Source organism: Fundulus heteroclitus, chromosome 6 (genome assembly GCF_011125445.2).
Source record: "Fundulus heteroclitus isolate FHET01 chromosome 6, MU-UCD_Fhet_4.1, whole genome shotgun sequence".
In the NCBI taxonomy this organism is placed as follows: Eukaryota; Metazoa; Chordata; class Actinopteri; order Cyprinodontiformes; family Fundulidae; genus Fundulus; species Fundulus heteroclitus.
In genome coordinates, this window is record NC_046366.1 from 17,005,038 (window position 1) to 17,023,949 (window position 18,912).

The following is an 18,912-nucleotide window of genomic DNA, read 5'->3' on the forward strand; positions in this document are numbered from 1 at the left end:
GAAACACACCTCTCACCTTCAAAATAAAAGCCTTTTTACCCAAAACCATCATCGGTAATGTGGATGTTTGTATAAAATCTGTAGATGAAAAAATAATAATAATTTAATTTGAGATATTAAGCATGTCTGTGATTTTGTGATTATCCCAATAGGTAAACAAAAATTAGGACCACCCAGATAAATAAACTGATGTACAATGGTCAAGTGTATAATGGTTAGGGATGGGTACCTTTCACATTTGACCCGATACGGTACCGATACCCGGTATCTGGGAATCGTTATCGGTACCAATCAGATGGCAAAGTGAGAGAGCTTAGTGATGGTAATCAGCATCTCTGCACATCTGTGGCTGTTAAACCAAAAACAAAAAGAAAATAAACCAGCTCAGGTTTGAATAGAAACTGTATAAAGCGTTAAAATTCAGCAAAAAAAAAACATTTTTTTTTCTTTTTAGGTAAAGAAAATTTCATTAAGGGCTTTTGATATTCATCTAAAGTTACAGCTGTAAAATCTAAGAAAGCTGTTTTAGAAACAACTTTAGTAACTGAATCGTGTCCTCACATCCTTTAATATGAATACTGTTGTTGTTCTGCCACAGACTCGTGTTTTTGAAAAAAAACTTCTGTGACCTCCTGTATTTGTCATTGTGTTTGATTTTGCTGTTTAGCAAAAGGCAAGAGATAACCGAGCAGCCCTGCGCATCAACAAAGTCCAGATGTCGAATGAGACGGTGAAGAGGCATCATCCACAGCAACATCCCCCTGAGGTGTTTGATCCCAACATACCACTAGACACAGAACTCCTGTTTAAAGACCCTTTGAAACCAAAAGAGTCAGAGCATGAACAAGAGTGGAAGTTTAGACAGGTAAGATTGTATGCAATGAAGTCAGAGAATGCAGCGCCAGGTCCACTTAATATAAAGACAGCTAAGAAGTGGTCGTTTATTAACGCTTCCTAAACAACTGCACTATCCTTCGCATTAACCGTGATGACATTGGTGGTTAGTAGGTCCAGTTCATTCTTGGCATGAGAATAAATTCTGCATCTCTGTTGAAATCTAACGTCTTTCTCTCCCTCTGTGTGTGTGTTCTGTCTTGACAGCAAATGAGGCAGAAAAGCAAACAGCAAGCCAAAATCGAAGCCACTCAGAAACTGGAGCAAGTGAAAAACGAGCAACTCCAGCAGCAGCAGCAGCAACAGCAGCAGCATCAGCAGCAGACGGGCGGCCAGGCAGAGGGCGATGGCACCAACAGCGGCAACCAGAGTCCAGCCTCTCAACCCAGCAACGGCAGCTCCTCGCCCATTCAGCAGTTAAACTCAAAGGAAACCTTCGCGAGGCCGCAGCTACAAGCAACCCCAACGTCTTGTTCCTCAGAGGATGTGTTTGTCCGACCGCCCCCTCCCCCTCCTTCTGGTCCGTCGTCCCAGCCCCAGTCTCCGCAGGTGTTCTCGCCGGGCTCCTCTGGTTCCGGACCATCTTCTCCGTGGGACCCGTACGCCAAAATGGTCGGGACCCCAAGGCCGCCGCCTCTCGGACCAAACACCTGTCGCAGAATGTCTGTGGAGTCTGGCAAATCGCCCACCTCTCTGACGGAGCCGCAGGACCGAGGAAGACCCTCTCCAGCACACGAATCATTTGGGTCTCCCACGTCGGTGTGCAGCGACCCTTATGCCAAACCTCCTGACACGCCAAGACCAACGGGAGAAATGGATCCGTTTCTAAAGCCCATCGGGCCGCCCAGGGGCAGTCAGGCGGCTCAAGGAAGATCCCCGATGGGTTCTCCTGGGCGGGACCCATACTCGAGGCCCATGATACGAAACGAAGCCTATCAGCGCTTGACCCAGAACAAGTTGATTTTGTCTGACCCTTACGCAAGGCCTCTAATGGCGCCGATACCCGGAAGTAATGAGTCCGGATCTGTCCCTCTATTTAAAACACCAATGCCCCCTCCTCAGGCTCAGGACGCCTTCAGCCGACCGGGGCAGCATCCAGCTGACAGATTCCCCCAAAATCAACCAAACGACCCCTACGCACACGCGCCGCACACCCCGAAGCCTTCAGCGAACGACAGCTTCACCAGTCCGCCTAGGATGGCTCAACATCACCCTCAGGGGCACTCGTTTTCTCAGTCGGCACCGGTTCCTCAGATGTCCAGAAACCCTTATGCGCACGCGCCGTCCACTCCCAGGCCGGATCGCTTCACGTACGACCCGTTTGCCCAGCCGCCTGCTCCCAACAAGCCGGGTCCCGACCCTTTTTCCCAGCCTGGAGGAAACCAGCGAGCCATGAATGAACACGGCATTCAACCTCGGCCATTTTTTGAACCCTACGCTCGACCTCCAGGCACGCCGCGTCCACATGACAACTACGGTCAGTCGAACTCACCCAGTCCAGCCTCGGACCCCTACTCACAGGCTCCTGCTACTCCTCGTCCCAGTGGGATGAACCAGTTCGCTCATAAGGCCCACCTTGGACAACGGATATCCCCTTCCCACTCGATGGATCCCTTTGGCCATCCACCAGGTACTCCACGACCCTCTGTGGGCGAAAGGTTCTCCAAGTCACCAGGTAGCCAGAGGGGGCCAGTAGAACCATTCGCTAGTACACCTGGGCCATCTAGGACAGGGAGTAATGAGATTTTTTCACAGCCAGGGACGCATAGAACGATGGTTAATGACCCGTATGCCCAACCTCCAGGTACCCCAAGACCTGCCTCTGATGTGCACAACAGACTCATGGTGAGGCCAGGACCGGGTCTGGGTCCAGACCCCTTCTCGTCGCCTCAAACCAGGCTTCCGGAGCAGTTCCCTCATCCAGACGCGCTCACACAGAAACACCCCGGGGTCGCAGAGGACGGATTTGGCCAGTCCCCGTCTACAAGACCCGGTCAAACTCCCGGGCACGACCCCTTCGAGCAAGCAGCCGTGGCGCCCTGTCCACAGCCAAATGACAAAATGGAGATGAAAGATCGGACGACTATGGGGAACAACGGAGCGGGCCCCCAAGATGCCATCCAAATGCCAAACAACCCACAGATGCCTGCTTCGTCTTCTGAAGCACAAGGTGTATCTCTCGCTGAGACGGAGGAGAGACTAAAACAGGTACCCCAAAACTGAAACCGCCTGGGAAAACACTGGTTTCCTCTAACACACTTAGAGGAAACGCTCATCAAAGTTGAATTTCACTTTTTTTTTTGTGTGTGTAAGAAAACTCATTTATTCAGTGGAGGGGGGCAGGGCATTGATTAATACATCTTTAAACACAATTGTTAATAATTTGTACAGGCTCCTCTTGGTAATAAAACACTGGTTATTCTGCTGCTGTAACATCTAACATGTCGGGGGGGGGAAGCTTTGTCTCTGTCTGGAGCTCTGATCGCCTTGGAGGAAGGTTGATTTTGTGTCTGAATCATTTCTTTGTTGTTTTGGGTCGTTATTCTATTAGAGGGCCCAGTCTCACATTTTCAGCTGTTCTGGCACAGAGAACCAGCATTTTCTGCCCTGTGTTGTAACAAAGCTTTCCTGAGCATTTGGAAGAGCAAAAGGCCCACAGAACCACTGACCTTCCACTAAACTTCACTGTGGGCATGAGGGTCTTTTTTGCTTCCTCCAAACCCAGCTGACGTGTTTGTCTCAGTTTTTATGGGAAATCCATGTTCAGTTTAGCAAACTCCCCATCTTAACATCTCAGGCTGGGCGATATTTTTTTACCCCCTTTCGTTTTAACAAAAAACAATTACTGAAATAATTTTTATAGCTTTTATTTCAATCATCAATTTAAAGTGCAACTAAATACAAGCTTTGAAACGTGCCTATAAAACAAGTTGGCTGGCTTCTCCATAGTAAACAATGAAAATCTAACAAAATGTTTGCTGCTAGTGGTATTACACATTTAAAGACAGGCCTTGCTTTACTTGTGTAACTTCAAACTAATTTAGAAAAATAAGTAAGTGGATAAATTAAAGTCCCTCCCTCGTATTAGGGTAAAGAAAGTTTCCTCTTTAGAATATCTTGACAATCTAATTTCCTAAACATGCATTCACCATTGCATCCTATTAACAAAACTATTTCCTCCTTCGGGACTGATGTAGTGCAAAGTTTTATGGAAGCCCAGGAGATTGCATTGGCAAAACAAATCTTGACTTATTTTCTTCCCAAGAAATGAAATCTTCATTAATTTCTAGCGATTAATTTGAATTTACATCGATTAATCGCCCAGTCCTGTTTACATCTGTGAAGGACAGGTAATGGCAGCAAAGAACTGGTTAGTTTGGGAATGCTGTTTGAAGGTGCGTTCACACCGAATGCGAAGAGGACGAATGGAGCGCGGGATTTACGTTATCCCTGTTCAAAGCTGCGTTCAGGAGCAAATTAACGGTCCGCGATGTGATCAACTCGTTTCCAGGGATGCTAACGGTGCGAATAGTGCAAAGCCAAGTTTTGCTCGAGTTCAACAATCCAAACTTTTCTGTCAGTGTGCATTATGTTAAGAGTCCTTCACTCTTAACATTAACAAGCACAGAAATGGCTAAATTTCTATGACAATGATTGATTTACTGACTGATTTAAGACGCCTGTAGTTGGTGCCCCAGAGGGATCCGTACAGACAGCAGGAAGCAGCAGGAGGCTAGACGCTCCTCCTACTTTGATGACGCGGTGAAGCCAGCTGGGGGCGAAATTCACTGCTTTGTCGGCGGCAGTTGTTTCCAATAGAGAGGAAAAATGTCAGCCGACCAACGACAGGCGATGGTTGCAAAAAATTCACTTTGTTAGCGTTGGGTGTGAACGTACCTCAATGGTTATGGAGACTATGACACCAAGATGCTTCTTTTAGCCGCAGCGCTCTTAGCAGTGAGTTTGCAGATTTCTCCCCTGTGATCTATGGGTCTTTATCCAGTCTTGTGGTTACTGGGTTAAAGAAATTAGCCTCTGACACATCAGAAGCTAAAAAGCATGAGAGATGTCATTATTTTATATATTTTTATTAGTTTGATTATTCTGATGTTTTATTAATTGGTCATAGTTTTATTTTAATTCTGCTTGCTGGCGCTGACGAGGGTATTTCTGCATTTCATTAGCTTTTATGCAGCACTTTGGTCAACAGTGTTGTTTTTAAAGTGTTGTATAAATAAAGTCGTATTAATCTAGAGAAGTATAAAATCATGGATTTGCTTTTTAGGTCGACCAGTTTATTTATTTTTTTTTAATTAACTTCTAGTTAGTAAAACTTGAATTAAAAACATCTTTGTCACTTAGAGCAATTGTTTGGGGCACTAACAATTGTCTGAGGATGTATATTTTTTCTGTACTGAATAAAGGTCGAATAAAGGAAAAAAAAAACATCAGTGCGAGATTAAGCTACTGAAGTTACAGATTAATTTATTTTTATTTAAGTTTAAGTAGATATTGTAGTTGGCTATTACTTTAGCAAATGGGAAATGTCCATGTAGGCCATGGTACTACTGTAACAGCCAAAATGAACTGAACAAGTATTTAAGAAGAAAAAAAAAACACTTAGATTTCTTATTAATCCTTTTTGTTTTCATCTGTTCTGTAGCGACAAAAAATTAGAGAGCTAATCCTCAAGCAGCAGCAGCAGAGGACTGCCAACAGACAGGAGAGGGGCCCTCAGGATCCTGCCGGCAACTTAACCCCAGGAACCCCGCGACCCTGGCCCCACGAGGGCCCCGGTCAACAAGGTGAAATGTTCAACAGGCCTCCTCCACCCTATCCTGGCCAAGGGCCCATGAGAGGGCCAATGAGGTTTCCTGGCAACTTTCCAGGGGATCAGCGAGTCTGTTTTCCTAATGAGGGGCACATCCAGCGGGCGCCGCATCCTGGGGATCCTAATTTGAGACACCAGGGACCAAGGTTTAATTTTGTTATTTTTTTGTGCTTAGTCTTTTTTTTTACTATTATCCAATATGTTTTTTTTATTCAAACTATAATGCATTTTCTTTGTTTGAACCTTTTTTCAAGGTTTGGATTTCCACCTGGAGCTTTAGGACCCCATGGCCCTCAGGAGTTCTTCCTCAGAGCGGATCACCCGATGCAGGATGTCCCTCCGCAGATGAGAATGTCGATGCCTGCCGAGATGACGAAAGGCATGGGAGGAAACCCCATGGGTATGCCTCACCACTGCCCGCCAAGCAACGTGCCTTTGCAGCAGCACAACATCATGGGTCAGCATTTCATCGAGCTGCGGCACAGGGCAGCAGAGAGCAGGCCGCGCATGCCGTTCCCACACGGCGCTATGCAAGGAGGCAACGTCGACCCCAACCTGCAGGCTCCGAGGCTGCAGGGCTTTCCCGGACTGCCCGACTCCCGGTTCCCTCTGAGCCAGGGGCCTAGAATGGTGGACCCTCTGAACAGTCAGACCGGCCACTTACACCTGTCGGCCAGCTTGGATAATCTTCATCAGCAGACCCAGATGCCGGGGATAGGTTGCATCAAACAGGCTCCTCTAATGAGATCAATGAGCCAGCCCGCTTCAAACGAGACCCAGAGCATGACGTCGTCCATCATCCTCTCTGCACCCCCTGCCGGCCAGTCTGAGGCGGTCTCTGTGGCTACCAGTGAAGCAGTGGAGGAGAAGCTGGATGCGGAAGACTCCGCTGTCAAAGACCTCGAGGACGTGGAGGTGAAAGATCTGGTTGATGCCGACTTAGAAAATCTGAATTTGGACTCCGAGGACGGCAAAGACCTGGACCTGGAGACTAATGACCTGCACCTTGATGACTTTCTAACGTCTGGCAAGTTTGACATAATTGCCTACACGGACCCTGACCTGGACGACATCAAGAAAGACCTGTTCAACGAAGAACTGGACCTCAGTGATCCCATGGACGACAATGCTGAAGCAACAGACATTCCTAAAAGTGCAATCCCTGAAATCGAGCCTTCGTCCAGCTCAGCGTCTGCTCAGTCCAAGCCAGAGTCCACGGGGAAGCAGTCCACATGCGAGCTTAAGCCGGAAGTCCCTGGGAGTCACAGCTCGGATTCCTTGGCAGCGGATCAGGAAATTAAAACGGAGGTCAAAGACTGTCAGGGGCCACCTGAGGTGGGAGACCAGCAACAACCTGAAAACCCCTCAAACCAGCAGGGAGTGCTCTCTGACTCCACCCCAGTCCTTTCTAGTTTACTCATTAAACAGCAGCCTGAGGAGCAGTCATTAAACCCAATCATGGAGTCCGTCAGTCAGGGAGGTAACCTCCTGGCCCAGCAGAACCCAGTCAGCGATAATCAGCATACCTCCGCGCTTCCAGGGAGCCAAACAATAGCAGACACAGCCGCTACGGGACAGCTATCTGCTCCTGGCTTTGGGGCCGACCAGCCGGCCGGACTTGCGGCCGGCGGAGACCAGGCCGGTCTAAGCCAAGCCCAGCAGGCCGCGCTGAACCAGAGCATGGGTCAGCACAACCAGCAGCACCGTCCTCTTCTGCTGGAGGAGCAGCCGCTCCTGTTGCAGGACCTCCTTGACCAGGAGAGGCAGGAGCAGCAGCAGCAGCGTCAGATGCAGGCCATGATTCGACAGCGGTCCAGCGACACCTTCTTCCCCAACATCGGTAGGGCGTCTGGGCCGACCCGGGTACCCGGGCCGCCATATTTACACGCAGCGCAACGTGATTACGTCTGACCGTGCCTTTTCTGCGTTTGACAGATTTTGACGCGATCACCGACCCCATTATGAAAGCCAAGATGGTTGCCTTGAAGGGTATCAATAAAGTCATGGTTCAGAACAACATGGGGATGGCGCCGATGGTGATGAACAGGTAAATGCTGCTAGTTTTACCCAGCAGGGCGCCGTCCAGACGATCACAGGTGCTTCTCATACACAAGCACGTCCTCAGAGAGGTCACTCGTTTACACCCAATTCATATTTAAGCTCGCGGAGTTTGTCACGCAGAGGGAGATGTTTCAGGCGTTCTCTGTAGATTTGTGTGATTAAAAAAATATAAAAAGTTTCTCAGAAAAAGGGATTTTTAGTGTAGAAATGTTGGCCTACTGATGAGTATCTATATACTGTGCACTCAATGCTAGTTTGATTTATTGGCGGTCTTCCTTTATGAAACCCGGTAGAGAATCTTCCAAAAAAAAGTAAAAAACAAAGCAACTGGACTTCTTTTTCGTAGTTGAAGACGTTTCGCTTCCTCTCCAGGAAGCTTTCTCAATTCAAGAAGTCTGGAGTAATGTGGAGTACCAAGCTTTATACTACTGCCCAAACAAAGGCCTTGTAATGGTCCGTAGAGAATCCATGCTAAATGTACTGTCGACTGAAAAAGAGGGCCTCTGATGAACCGTCCAGCCCTTTTCCCTCTCAGTCCAGGTAGGATGCTTCTGACGTCTCTGGGTCAGAAGTCGCTGGACACAACAAACGCATCATATCGTAGGCACCGTGTCCCTCGAAGCACCGACTCCAGCTGCACCGGCGTCGAGCTCTTGTACGGGCTTTGCTTCCCAATCCCTTCGAGAATCTAGCCATCCCTTTCGCTAGTGCTCCTTTCTCTGCCACAGTTTTTGCTTTCAGCCAGCCTTCCATAAAGGTGCTTAGATGCAGCCCTCCTGAACAGCTTCTTTAGCAGTGACTTTATGTCGGCCACCATCCTTGAGAAGGTGGTCATTGACCGTCAGTCTTCCTGCTGATTGCCTAGGCCTGTAGGCCGTAACATTTCTGCATTAAAAATTCCTTCTTTTTTTTTTTTTTTTGGTTTTAAAACAAAAATCTCTTTACTATGAGTTTCACTTTTTGAATCCATATATTTCAAATTCAAATTTCAACAATGCTCTATGTTGAGAGGCACCTGTGCATTGTGCTAGTAAGAGAGCGACTCTTGCAGGGAGCTATTAAATAAATGATTAGCACTAGCTGCTAAATAACATTAACAAGGATTTTATGATAATATTACTGTTTGACAGATTTCCTCCTGGTCCTGCGCCACCTTGTCCTGAGAGCACACCAATCCCTCCTCAAGTTGTTGGACCGGTAATTAACGTTTTCCTCCAGAAACCAGCCACACGTTTGAGCTTCACGTGTAAAAAAAAAATATCTTTGTCAATCTTTCTATCAGGACGGCAAGTTGACCCAAGTGCCAAGACCGAATCCTCCAAACTTCGGACCGGGATTTGTCAGTGAGTTTTCCAAAGACTGCTTTTTTTTCTCCCCCCTTTTCTGAAGTATCATTTTTCTGAAGGTCTGTTACGACTCTAAAGTATATCTAAGATATTTGCTCCATATGCGGTAAAGTCTTCTAAGGAACCCGCCATCTTTCTTCCCTCAGACAATCCTCAGAGGGCTCAGTACGAGGAGTGGCTCCAGGAGACTCAGCAACTACTTCAAATGCAGCAAAAGTTTCTGGAAGAAAAGATCGGCGCTCACAGGAAGTCTAAGAAGGCCCTGTCTGCCAAGCAGAGAACGGCTAAGAAAGCAGGCAGGGAGTTCCCAGAGGAGGACGCCGAGCAGCTCAAACATGTCACGGAGCAGCAGGGTGTAGTGCAGAAGCAGCTGGAGCAGGTAAATGCAAGCCTTGTTGAGCTCCACCGCTGACTTCTGCCGTCGTCGCACGCAGCCAGCCCCGAGTGTAAATATTTTAACCTGTAAGCAAAGATTAAATTGCTAAAGAAGCAATTGCTCGTTAAAATAGTATTTGTCTGTTAGAGCTGTATGCAGTCTTTCCTCTCAAACCCATAAACTATCCACACACAGAAAAAATGTGAATCAGAAGAGCGTGTAGTACGTCTCTGCCGGAAATGTCGGATTTAAAACCTCCAAATAGTGTCAATATTCCTAAAATATAACTCTAAGAGCGTCTATTACATGCAGATTTAAGCCCCAGGGCTTCTGCACAGTCTGCAGATAATTAAAAAAGTATGTTTCAGGTGTGAAAATAAAAAGGTTTTCTCAAATTTAATCCCGTTATTGTACATGATGAGTTTTAAATAGCTGGTAGCAATCAGAGTTGCCTTTCTTCTTCTCTTCCTACAGTTTCTGAGTGTCAGATCACACCTCTTTCTCGTACATTTTATTTATTTTTTTCTAGTCATCCATTCATCTATCCATCACTCTTATCTGTTCATCCATCCATTCAGCCATGCATCCCAACCTTCTGTCTCTTTGTTCATCCATATATCAGGATATTTGATGGCCGATTCGTCCATGCCCACATCCATTTATCTGGAGAGTTCATCCTCTCCATTAATCCATTCATCTTTCTTCCTGTCCATCCACATGTTCATCTGCCCATTCATTCGCTCTCCTTCTATTACCTTTTAAATATATTTAAATGTTTACATTACATATAGTTATTTGTTGACAGATATCAAAATATTTGAGTTTGGGAAAAAAGTGCGGTATTTGGAAGAAGGAAAAAAAACGTGCAGGAACCACCCTGAATCGTGCAGCTTATTAACCAAAACCCATTTTCATCTCTCATCAGATTCGCAAGCAGCAGAAAGAGCATGCTGAGCTGATCGAGGAGTACCGGGTGAAACAGCAGCAGAACAACATGACGCCCATCATGCCCGCCATCCACCCGGCAGCGGGCAACCACGCCATGGTTCCCGGTGGCCCGCCAATGGTCCAGGCTCCCATGAACCCCATGCTGCAGATGCCCCTCCACCCCGGCCAGCCCAACGCACCGCCCCGCATGCCCAACCCTCCACCCGGCTGGCATCCTGCCGCCTCCATGCCCATGGGCGGGCCGGTGATGCCTCCCATGATGCCCCCTCAGGCACCTGCGGCAGGTTCAGCTCCGCCCCTTCAGATGCCGGTGGGGAGCATCCCCCAGCACTCGCAGATGCCTGTGGAGCCCCAAGCCGCAGCCGCCCCGCCGGGCCCCGTGAAGCCCATGCAGGCGGGCGGCGTGAAGTTCGACGACAACAACCCCTTCAGCGAAGGCTTCCAGGAGCGCGAGAGGCGGGAGAGGCTCAGGGAGCAGCAGGAGAGGCAGCGGGTGCAGCTCATGCAGGAAGTGGAGCGCCAGCGCGCCCTGAAACATCGTATGGAAATGGAGCAGCAAGGGATGATGGCGCCGGACGGGAGCGTAGCGCCTCTCACTCAGATGCCGTTTTTCAACTCTGAGCTGCCTCAAGACTTCATGCAACCTCAGAGAGCCCCTATGCAGCAACCGCAGCAGCTCGGGCCGATGTTCCCCCAGCAGCAGGCCATGCAGCGCGGCATGGGCTCGCCGCCCGGCACCTTCATCCAGGGCGACAGAAGACCCATGATGGGCAACGGGATGATGCCGGCCGATCTGGGGCCCGGTCTGGGGCCCGACGGCGTTGCTGTGCAAGGCCCTAACTTTCCCCACGCTCAGCCAAGGCCTCGTCAGTTCAGCGGGCCAGGAATGATGCCTCAGATGCCGGGGGACGGTCCTCCCTTTGGAGGCAGTCCCGCCACGCCGCTGCCATCCAACTTTCCAGGCTCGGGTCAGTCTCTCATACAGCTGTACTCCAACATCATTCCAGACGAGAAAGGGAAAAAGAAGAGGAACCGCAAAAAGAAGAAGGACGACGACGCGGATTCGGTCAAGACGCCGTCGACTCCGCACTCGGACCTCACGGCTCCGCTGACGCCGTGCGTCTCCGACACCTCCTCGACGCCTACCAGAAACACCCACCTGTTCGGAGAGCAGGACCTGTCCAGGTCCCCCTTACTGGGCTCGTCGACGCCCAGCCACTCGGAGCTGGAGAGGCAGCTTTCCGGCGGCGGGCAGTCCGGACAGCCCACCGCGGTGTCGGACGCGTCGAGGGCCCAGGCCCAGGAGCACGAGCGCATCCTCAGCAACATAAAGCTGGAGCAGACCGACGCCACCGAATGTCACCGGCCCAACGACGGGCCCATCGGCTCTCAGATGAACCCTGTGAAGGAGGAGACCAACAAGGGGAGCACGTCTCCATTCGCCGCGGGGCAAAGTCCAAACAAGGGCGAGGCTGGCAACGAGCTGCTGAAACACCTGCTGAAGAACAAGAGCACACCTCCACCCGGCCTGCCTCAGCAGAGGTCGGAGGACAGCCTGCGCTCTGAGGAGGAGGAGCCCACAGACTGCAAATCCCTGCTCCGCCAAAGCTCCATAGACAGCAACGGGGTGAGTATCTGCTTTCATCGCACAGCTACGTAGCCTCGGTGAGGATGAGCGACACAGCCAGGCAGAGACGGGCGAAGGGATTCCACCCCGAAAGCTTTTATAGACCAGTCTGAACTTTCACCGACACTTTTGACGCCAACATTTTTGTTTTCCCACCGCAGGCCTACTCCGATGGAACCGCCGAGTTTCCCGGCTCTCTGCTCCCCGAACAAGACAAGAAGAAAGGGAGGAACAAGAGGCCGCCGAAGGGAGGGGAGAAACCCGCGTCCCGCTACAAGAAGAGGAAGAAGGAAGGAGATGAGAGACAGCTGATACACTCTGGTCCTGACGCCGTTATGACTCAAATCAAGCAGGTAAGAGGGCTTCTGTCGTCCTCTGTCTCCTTATCGTCGTCTCCCAAAGCTGAAAATCTTCAAGAGTGTAAATGCGTAATAGTTACTGATGCTAGTCTCATCTGAATGAGTCAGCAAATATTTGCACTGCAAAAACAGAACTAAAATAAGTTAAAATTTTCTTGAAATTAGTGTATTAGTACTTTATTTGAGCAGGTAAATAAGATTATTTGCCAATGGAATAAGATTTTTGCTCTTAAAATGGGAAAAACTCGTCTCCATCAACTTATTTCAAGTGCATTATATCTAATTATCTTATTTTAGGGTTAAAATTACTCTTTCCATTGGCAGATAATCTTATTTACCTGCTGAAATCAAGGACAAATACACTAGTTTCAAGAAAATTTTACTTATTTTTAGTTCTGTTTTTGCAGTGTGTAAAGTTCATTGATTTCAGCACTTGGATTAAAAAATTCAAACTAGTATAGATTAATGGCACGCAGTGATATTTCCAGCATTTCTACTCATTTAGATGACTATGACTTATAACCATGAGACCCTAAAATTCATATTTCTTAGACATTTATCATGACATAAGACCAATAAAACTGTTTTTTTATTTTTTATTCTGAGGCGTTATGGCCACGTTTTTGCTTAAATGATCCCAGGTAAGGATGCCGTTGTCCCTGACATCCTCCACATGGAGCGGAAACAGCTGCACTGCAAAAACGGATCTAAAAATAAGTAAAATGTTCTTAAAGTTGGTGTATTTGTCCTTGATTTGAGCAGATAAATAAGATTATCTGCCGATGGAATGAGTATTTTAACCCCTAAAATAAGTCAACTACACTTATAAGATGATGGAGATGAATTGTTCCTGTTTTAAGTGCAAAAATCTTACTCCATTGGCAAATCATCTTATTTACCTGCTCAAATCAAGGACAGATACAATAATTTTAATTTTAACATTATACTTATTTTTAGGTCCGTTTTTGCAGTGTGTCTGGTCAGACTGCTGTATCTGAGCACATTAATGGAAGCTTGATTGGCAGGGCGAAACGGAAACTTAACGTATTTCTGAATAGAGCTACACGAGGGCCATTGTCTTAAAGCGAAACATTGTTTTACGCCAACATACAGGCGACGTGCTGATTTTCCTATTCCAGTCCTTATCCTTAGCCTCCCAATTGTTCTGTTTCTCCATCTTCACGCAGCAGCTTTCCCTGCTGCCCCTCATGGAGCCGTTGATTGGAGTGAACTTTGCCCATTTTGCTCCCTACGGCAGCGGCCAGCTCAACGGAGAAAACCTTTTGTCTGGTACTTTTGGTAGCGCCTCCCTGGATGGAGTCTCAGATTATTACTCCCAGTTGGCCTATAAGGTACTGTTCATTCATTACAGAAGAAGACGCTTAAATACAAGGCTTTCTGTTCAGTGCGTGCGTGTTGTAGCGTGCGGTGACTCTGCATCGGTTCTGAATCCTCAGCAGAATAACTTGAGCAATCCACCGACACCGCCGGCATCACTCCCTCCGACGCCGCCGCCCGTGAATCGACAGAAGATGATCAACGGTTTTGCTACGACTGAAGAGCTGGCCAGCAAAGCAGCAGCCATGGGTAAGCCTTTCTGAAGACTAAACACCTGCACCACCGTTAACCACCTCTATATATACACACACGGCATTACAAAAGTAATTACAACTATGGTCGTTGATGTATTACATGCTGGAGTAGTGCATAATTCTGATGGGGGAAGGAATCTTTTTTTTTTTTTTTTTTTTTACAAATAGAAATCTGGAAAAGGCTTTCCTTTTATACTTGGGAACCGTTCGGTGCCGTGTTTGTCCCTACCAACCTGCACGTTTAGAGAGAGAACATGTTGCACCTTCTTCTTTGTAGAAACTCGTTACCAAAGCGCAGTCAGATTGTGTGGCGAGTGTCCGAACATCCATTTGCAAGTCTTTCCACAGATTTTCAGCTGCATTTACGTCTGGACTTTCAACCATTCTAACTCATGAATATGCTTTAATCTCGACCTTCTGTGGCTGCGCGATATGGACCAAAAATAATATTGCGATGTTTTTAGGCTGAATGGCGATATGGGACATTGATCACAATAAGTAATTATAAAAAGGGTATCTCTGATTTAAAGCTTCATCCCAAATGTCTCACAGGCACATTTTTTTTAACAAACAGCTGTTGATAAATGGGAGAAACAGCTGAAGAATAACCTACTACCTATCTACACTATCCATACATCAGACTTGTTATCATTGTATCAACCCTACAGATCACTCGGGTCTTCTAGCTCAAATCTACTCTAGATACCCAGAACCAAACATGGAGAAGCAGCATTTAGTTCTTCTGCTCCACTAATCTGGAACAAACTCCCAGAAGACTGTAAAAGTGCTGAAACCCTGTTTCTTTAAATCAAGGTTAAAAAGCTATTTGTTTAGAGTTGCGTTTAAATGTTAATGTTGAAGTTTGGAGTCCATCTTCTCTCATATCTTAACCTACTGCTACTATTCCACTGAAATGTGCTTTCCTCTGTAATGTTTTTCTTTCCTATGTAATTTTTTTTTTGTGCAGCACTTTGACTGGTCTTGTTACTGAAAAGGGCTTTATAAATAAACATGACTCGCCTTACTGGAATATATATGTTTACACTGCAACAACTGAACTGAAAATAAGAAAAATGTACTTGGAATTAGTGCATTTTTTCTTGATTTGAGCAGGTAAATAAGATGATTTGCCAATAGAATAAGACTTTTGCCTTTAAAATAGGAATAACTTATCTCTATCAGCTTATTTCAAGTGCAGTATATCTAAACATCTTATTTTAGGGGTCAAAATACTCATTCCAGTGTCAGATAATCTTATTTACCTGCTCAAATCAACGACATAAACACTAATTTCAAGAAGTTTTTACTTATTTTTAGTTCTGTTTTTGCAGTGTAATTCTAATGCAACATACAAATTATATAGTCTCATCTTATATCTCTTTAAAAAAAATCTTGATTGCCCAGCACTAAATCCAATGTTTAGCGTCGCCCTGCTGAAGGTAAACCTCCTCTGGGTCAAAAATGGGTTTGCTGCCTGGCGCAGGTTTACTTTAGCTCTGCTAATCTTCCCATCAGCTCCGACCAGCTCCTCGTTCTGCTGAACAACAAGATCCTCATAGCCTGCTGCAGCACTGTGCTTCATACTGGATTTATTTATTTTGTTATTTGTTTGTACAGGTTCAGATGCAATGTTAGTTTTGGGCCTCTCGTGCCCTTTTCCATGTCGGCCAAAAAAAAATTTCAACTTTGCTCTCATCTGACCGGAGCTCCTTTTTCCACATATACCGTGTTCTCCTACGTAGCCTGTGAGAAACTGGGGGGGGGGAGAGTTATGTTGACCTCCTTTCATCAATGATCTTCTTTTTTGCAATTCTTCACAACAAATCTGATAAATAGAGAACAAAACTTAATAGTTTTTCAAATTTCCCCAGGAATTTCTTATCTAGCTGTCGGCCAACAGTGTCTCCGGTCTGCGCTGTGGGTCTCTACAGCTTCAGAGTTGCTATGGGCCTCCTGTCTGCTTCTCTGACTGAGGCTCTTTCTTTCTGCCATTTTTAGTGGACGGTGCCGTGAATATCAGGTTCAGTAGGTCTCGCTGGCATTTTCTCCACATCCCGATCCGTCTTCTGTTTCTTGGTCTTCCTGATGCTGCTTCTCTATTAAACCTCTGAGACCTTCTCAGAGCAGCTGGAGTCGTACGGCGATGAACGTAAACACCGGCAGACGCTATTTACTGATTAGGTGAAGGCAGTCATTTAGTGGTATCACAGTAAACGGGGTAAATGCATACGTTCAGATTATGTATTATGTTCCTTCCACTTTACATTTATGCACTGCTTCATGTTGTTTTTATCAGAAAAACACAAATAAGGTATGGACCCTTGAATGTCTCTCCAAAGCACTAATCATGTATTTTCCTCTTTTTTTTTGTCTCTCAAACATGAAGTTAAACCTTTAGAACATATATTTTAAAAATGCATCAAGTATTGCTGTCATATGGAAGTTATTTTCTCTTGAATTAGTTTCCAAAGGCCTGGTGCCGAAGCCCCTCCACGTCCCATTCAGAGCTGAGGAAGATCTGCTGGCCCGGGCCATCGCTCAAGGACCCAAAACTGTGGACGTCCCAGCGTCTCTTCCCACCCCTCCTCATAACAACCAGGAGGAGCTCAGGTAAAGGGTCAATGAAAGTACTGTTAGATGTGGATTATTTGCTTTAAGCTCTGGTTTTTGACTGCGACACTTCATTTTGCGATAACAGCAACAGAGGACAGGAGCCTTGCAAGGACCGAGACTCGCCCGACAGCTTCGTTCCCTCCTCGTCTCCCGAGAGCGTGGTCGGCATGGAGATCAGTCGCTACCCAGACCTGTCTCTGGTGAAGGAGGAGCCACCGTCCCCGTGCCTGTCTCCCGTGCTCCCCATGCTCCCTGCCCCTGATGGGAAAGGTGAACACCCACACGATGCCGCATAATTCAATCAGAGTCCATAATTAATTAGAATGTATGAGGTAGTTTGAACACGGGAGATTTAATGCCAGTTAATGCAGTTTGTTGCCTGTCTGAGAAAAAAATCAGGTTTCATTCATTGATTTTTTTCTCTTCTGTTGTTGTTTTTAAACTCTTCAGGGTCAGAGATCAAACTGCAGGACATCAAGACCGAGCCTTCCTCGATGTTCTTTGGCTCCCCCTTTGGCCCCATATCTAATGACTCCAAACAAGGACTGGTTTCTGTTGCCATCACGCTGAGACCAGCTGCAGCCGAGGTAAACTGGCTCCCACTAAAATAAATCGCAGACTAAGACACTTTTTCCCCACTTCCTCTGCTTTGTTACATGAGACCTAGTCATAATCTGTTTAGGAAATTATTACAAACTCATCGTTCATAAGCTGAGTGCCGGGATTTTTGGGGGTTTAGAGACTATAGGGATCAGATTGAAATGTTAGGGTTAGTGTGATGTTTCAAAACAAGTCATCTCCTTCTCAAAACATCACAAAGTAAGAATATTAACTTTAGCTCGTACGTGTGCGCTTCTCTCTCTTAGAACATCACGGGTGTAGTAGCGGCCATTTCAGACCTCCTGTGTGTGAAGATCCCCAGCAGCTATGAGGTCAGCAGCACCCCGGACAGGCCCCCGTTATCCATGGGTCCACGGATGGGTCCCCACGGCATGGAGCCGCGGCCTCCCATGTTCTTCCACGGACAAGGAGAGCACGGGGTTCTCCACGGCCGGCCCGGACAGATGATGCGGCCCGCCGGACCGCAGGGGATGATGCAGCAGCAGGCGCATCCTTTCCATTTCCATCCCAACAGCCCAGGTGAGGGAGTTAAACCGAATCAAGCTCGAGTCTCGCTGAGAGGGCTGTAATTGAAGCTTCATGGCTGATTTAGCTACACGTTACGAGGCTGTGTGAAGAAATGCCGCAGTTGCTCCTCTTTATGAAAGTTTTTCCTTTTTTACTCAAAGATAAACCAATTTGTTCTGTTTTTTTTTTCTAAGGGGGAGTTGTTGTACTGGGAGTAATTAAACAAGTTAGAACATTTTCGATTAAATATGCATCGCGTGAAATGCAGCCGTGACCGTGTTCATTTGTTCCGCTTTGTTTCTAGTCCTGTAGAGTTGTTCTTGTTTTTCTTCTTTTTTTTTTGTCAGACAGATTGATCATAAATGAGTCTTTCCTGCAAAAGAAAGTCAGAGCCAACGAGAAGTTGACATGAACTCGTCATTGGCTTGAATTTCATTTAAATTTTATTCCTTTGATGCATTTGAACCACTTTTGAATGGAATGATAAACTGTTTAGTGAATTTAAACGACAATAAAATGATTGACAAGTTTTAACTCGTGAACTTCTCTAAACCACAATGTCTGAGTTGTACATGCGGGCTCAGTTACGTACATACACCCCAACCTATGATTGTAAGTTCTTACCAATTTGGAGAGAAACTTCACACTGTCTCCTGCTTATCCCGCATCGGTCGCGGGGGCAACAGGTCCAGGACAGAAACCCAGACATCCTTCTCCCCAGTGACAGCTTCCAGTTCTGGGAGATCCTGAGGCGTTCCCAGGCCAGACGGGTTGTATAGTTCCTCCACTGAGTTCTGGGTCTTCCCTCACAGTGGGACGTGGTCAGAAAACCTCCAAAGAGAGGCACCCAGGGGGGGATCCTGATCAGATGCCCAAACCACTTCAACTGGCTCCTTTAAAAGCGGAGAAGCAGCGGCTCTACTTTAAACTCGCCACGGATAGCAGCGTTCCTCACCCTGCCTCTGAGGCTGAGCCCGGCCTCCCTCTGGAGGAAGCTCGTTTTGGCTGCTTGTGTCTGGGATCTCCATCCTTCACTCATGATCCAAACCACTTGCCCATAGATGAGGGTTGGAACGTAGATAGACTGGAAAATCAGGAGCTTCCCTTTCTGGCTCAGCTCTTTCTTAACCACAACCG

At 47.0% G+C, this 18,912-nt stretch overlaps 1 protein-coding gene across 12 annotated transcripts in view; it reads left to right on the forward strand.

The window, feature by feature from the left end:
- The window catches only part of kmt2cb (lysine (K)-specific methyltransferase 2Cb), a 99,060-nt gene that overhangs the window by 67,996 nt on the left and 12,152 nt on the right, over positions 1-18,912 (forward strand). For 6 of the 12 annotated variants that reach the window (XM_036138200.1, XM_036138206.1, XM_036138209.1 and 3 more), the window contains 16 exons: positions 668-865; positions 1,102-3,102; positions 5,558-5,871; positions 5,980-7,565; positions 7,661-7,772; positions 8,917-8,983; positions 9,069-9,129; positions 9,279-9,511; positions 10,434-12,083; positions 12,245-12,436; positions 13,630-13,794; positions 13,900-14,029; positions 16,497-16,644; positions 16,733-16,917; positions 17,098-17,234; positions 17,514-17,787. In XM_036138200.1, the coding sequence (XP_035994093.1) occupies positions 668-865; positions 1,102-3,102; positions 5,558-5,871; positions 5,980-7,565; positions 7,661-7,772; positions 8,917-8,983; positions 9,069-9,129; positions 9,279-9,511; positions 10,434-12,083; positions 12,245-12,436; positions 13,630-13,794; positions 13,900-14,029; positions 16,497-16,644; positions 16,733-16,917; positions 17,098-17,234; positions 17,514-17,787 (7,453 nt within the window). The remainder of the gene's footprint in view (positions 1-667; positions 866-1,101; positions 3,103-5,557; positions 5,872-5,979; positions 7,566-7,660; positions 7,773-8,916; positions 8,984-9,068; positions 9,130-9,278; positions 9,512-10,433; positions 12,084-12,244; positions 12,437-13,629; positions 13,795-13,899; positions 14,030-16,496; positions 16,645-16,732; positions 16,918-17,097; positions 17,235-17,513; positions 17,788-18,912) is intronic. The other 6 variants (XM_036138204.1, XM_036138211.1, XM_036138210.1 and 3 more) reach the window with 5 other exon arrangements.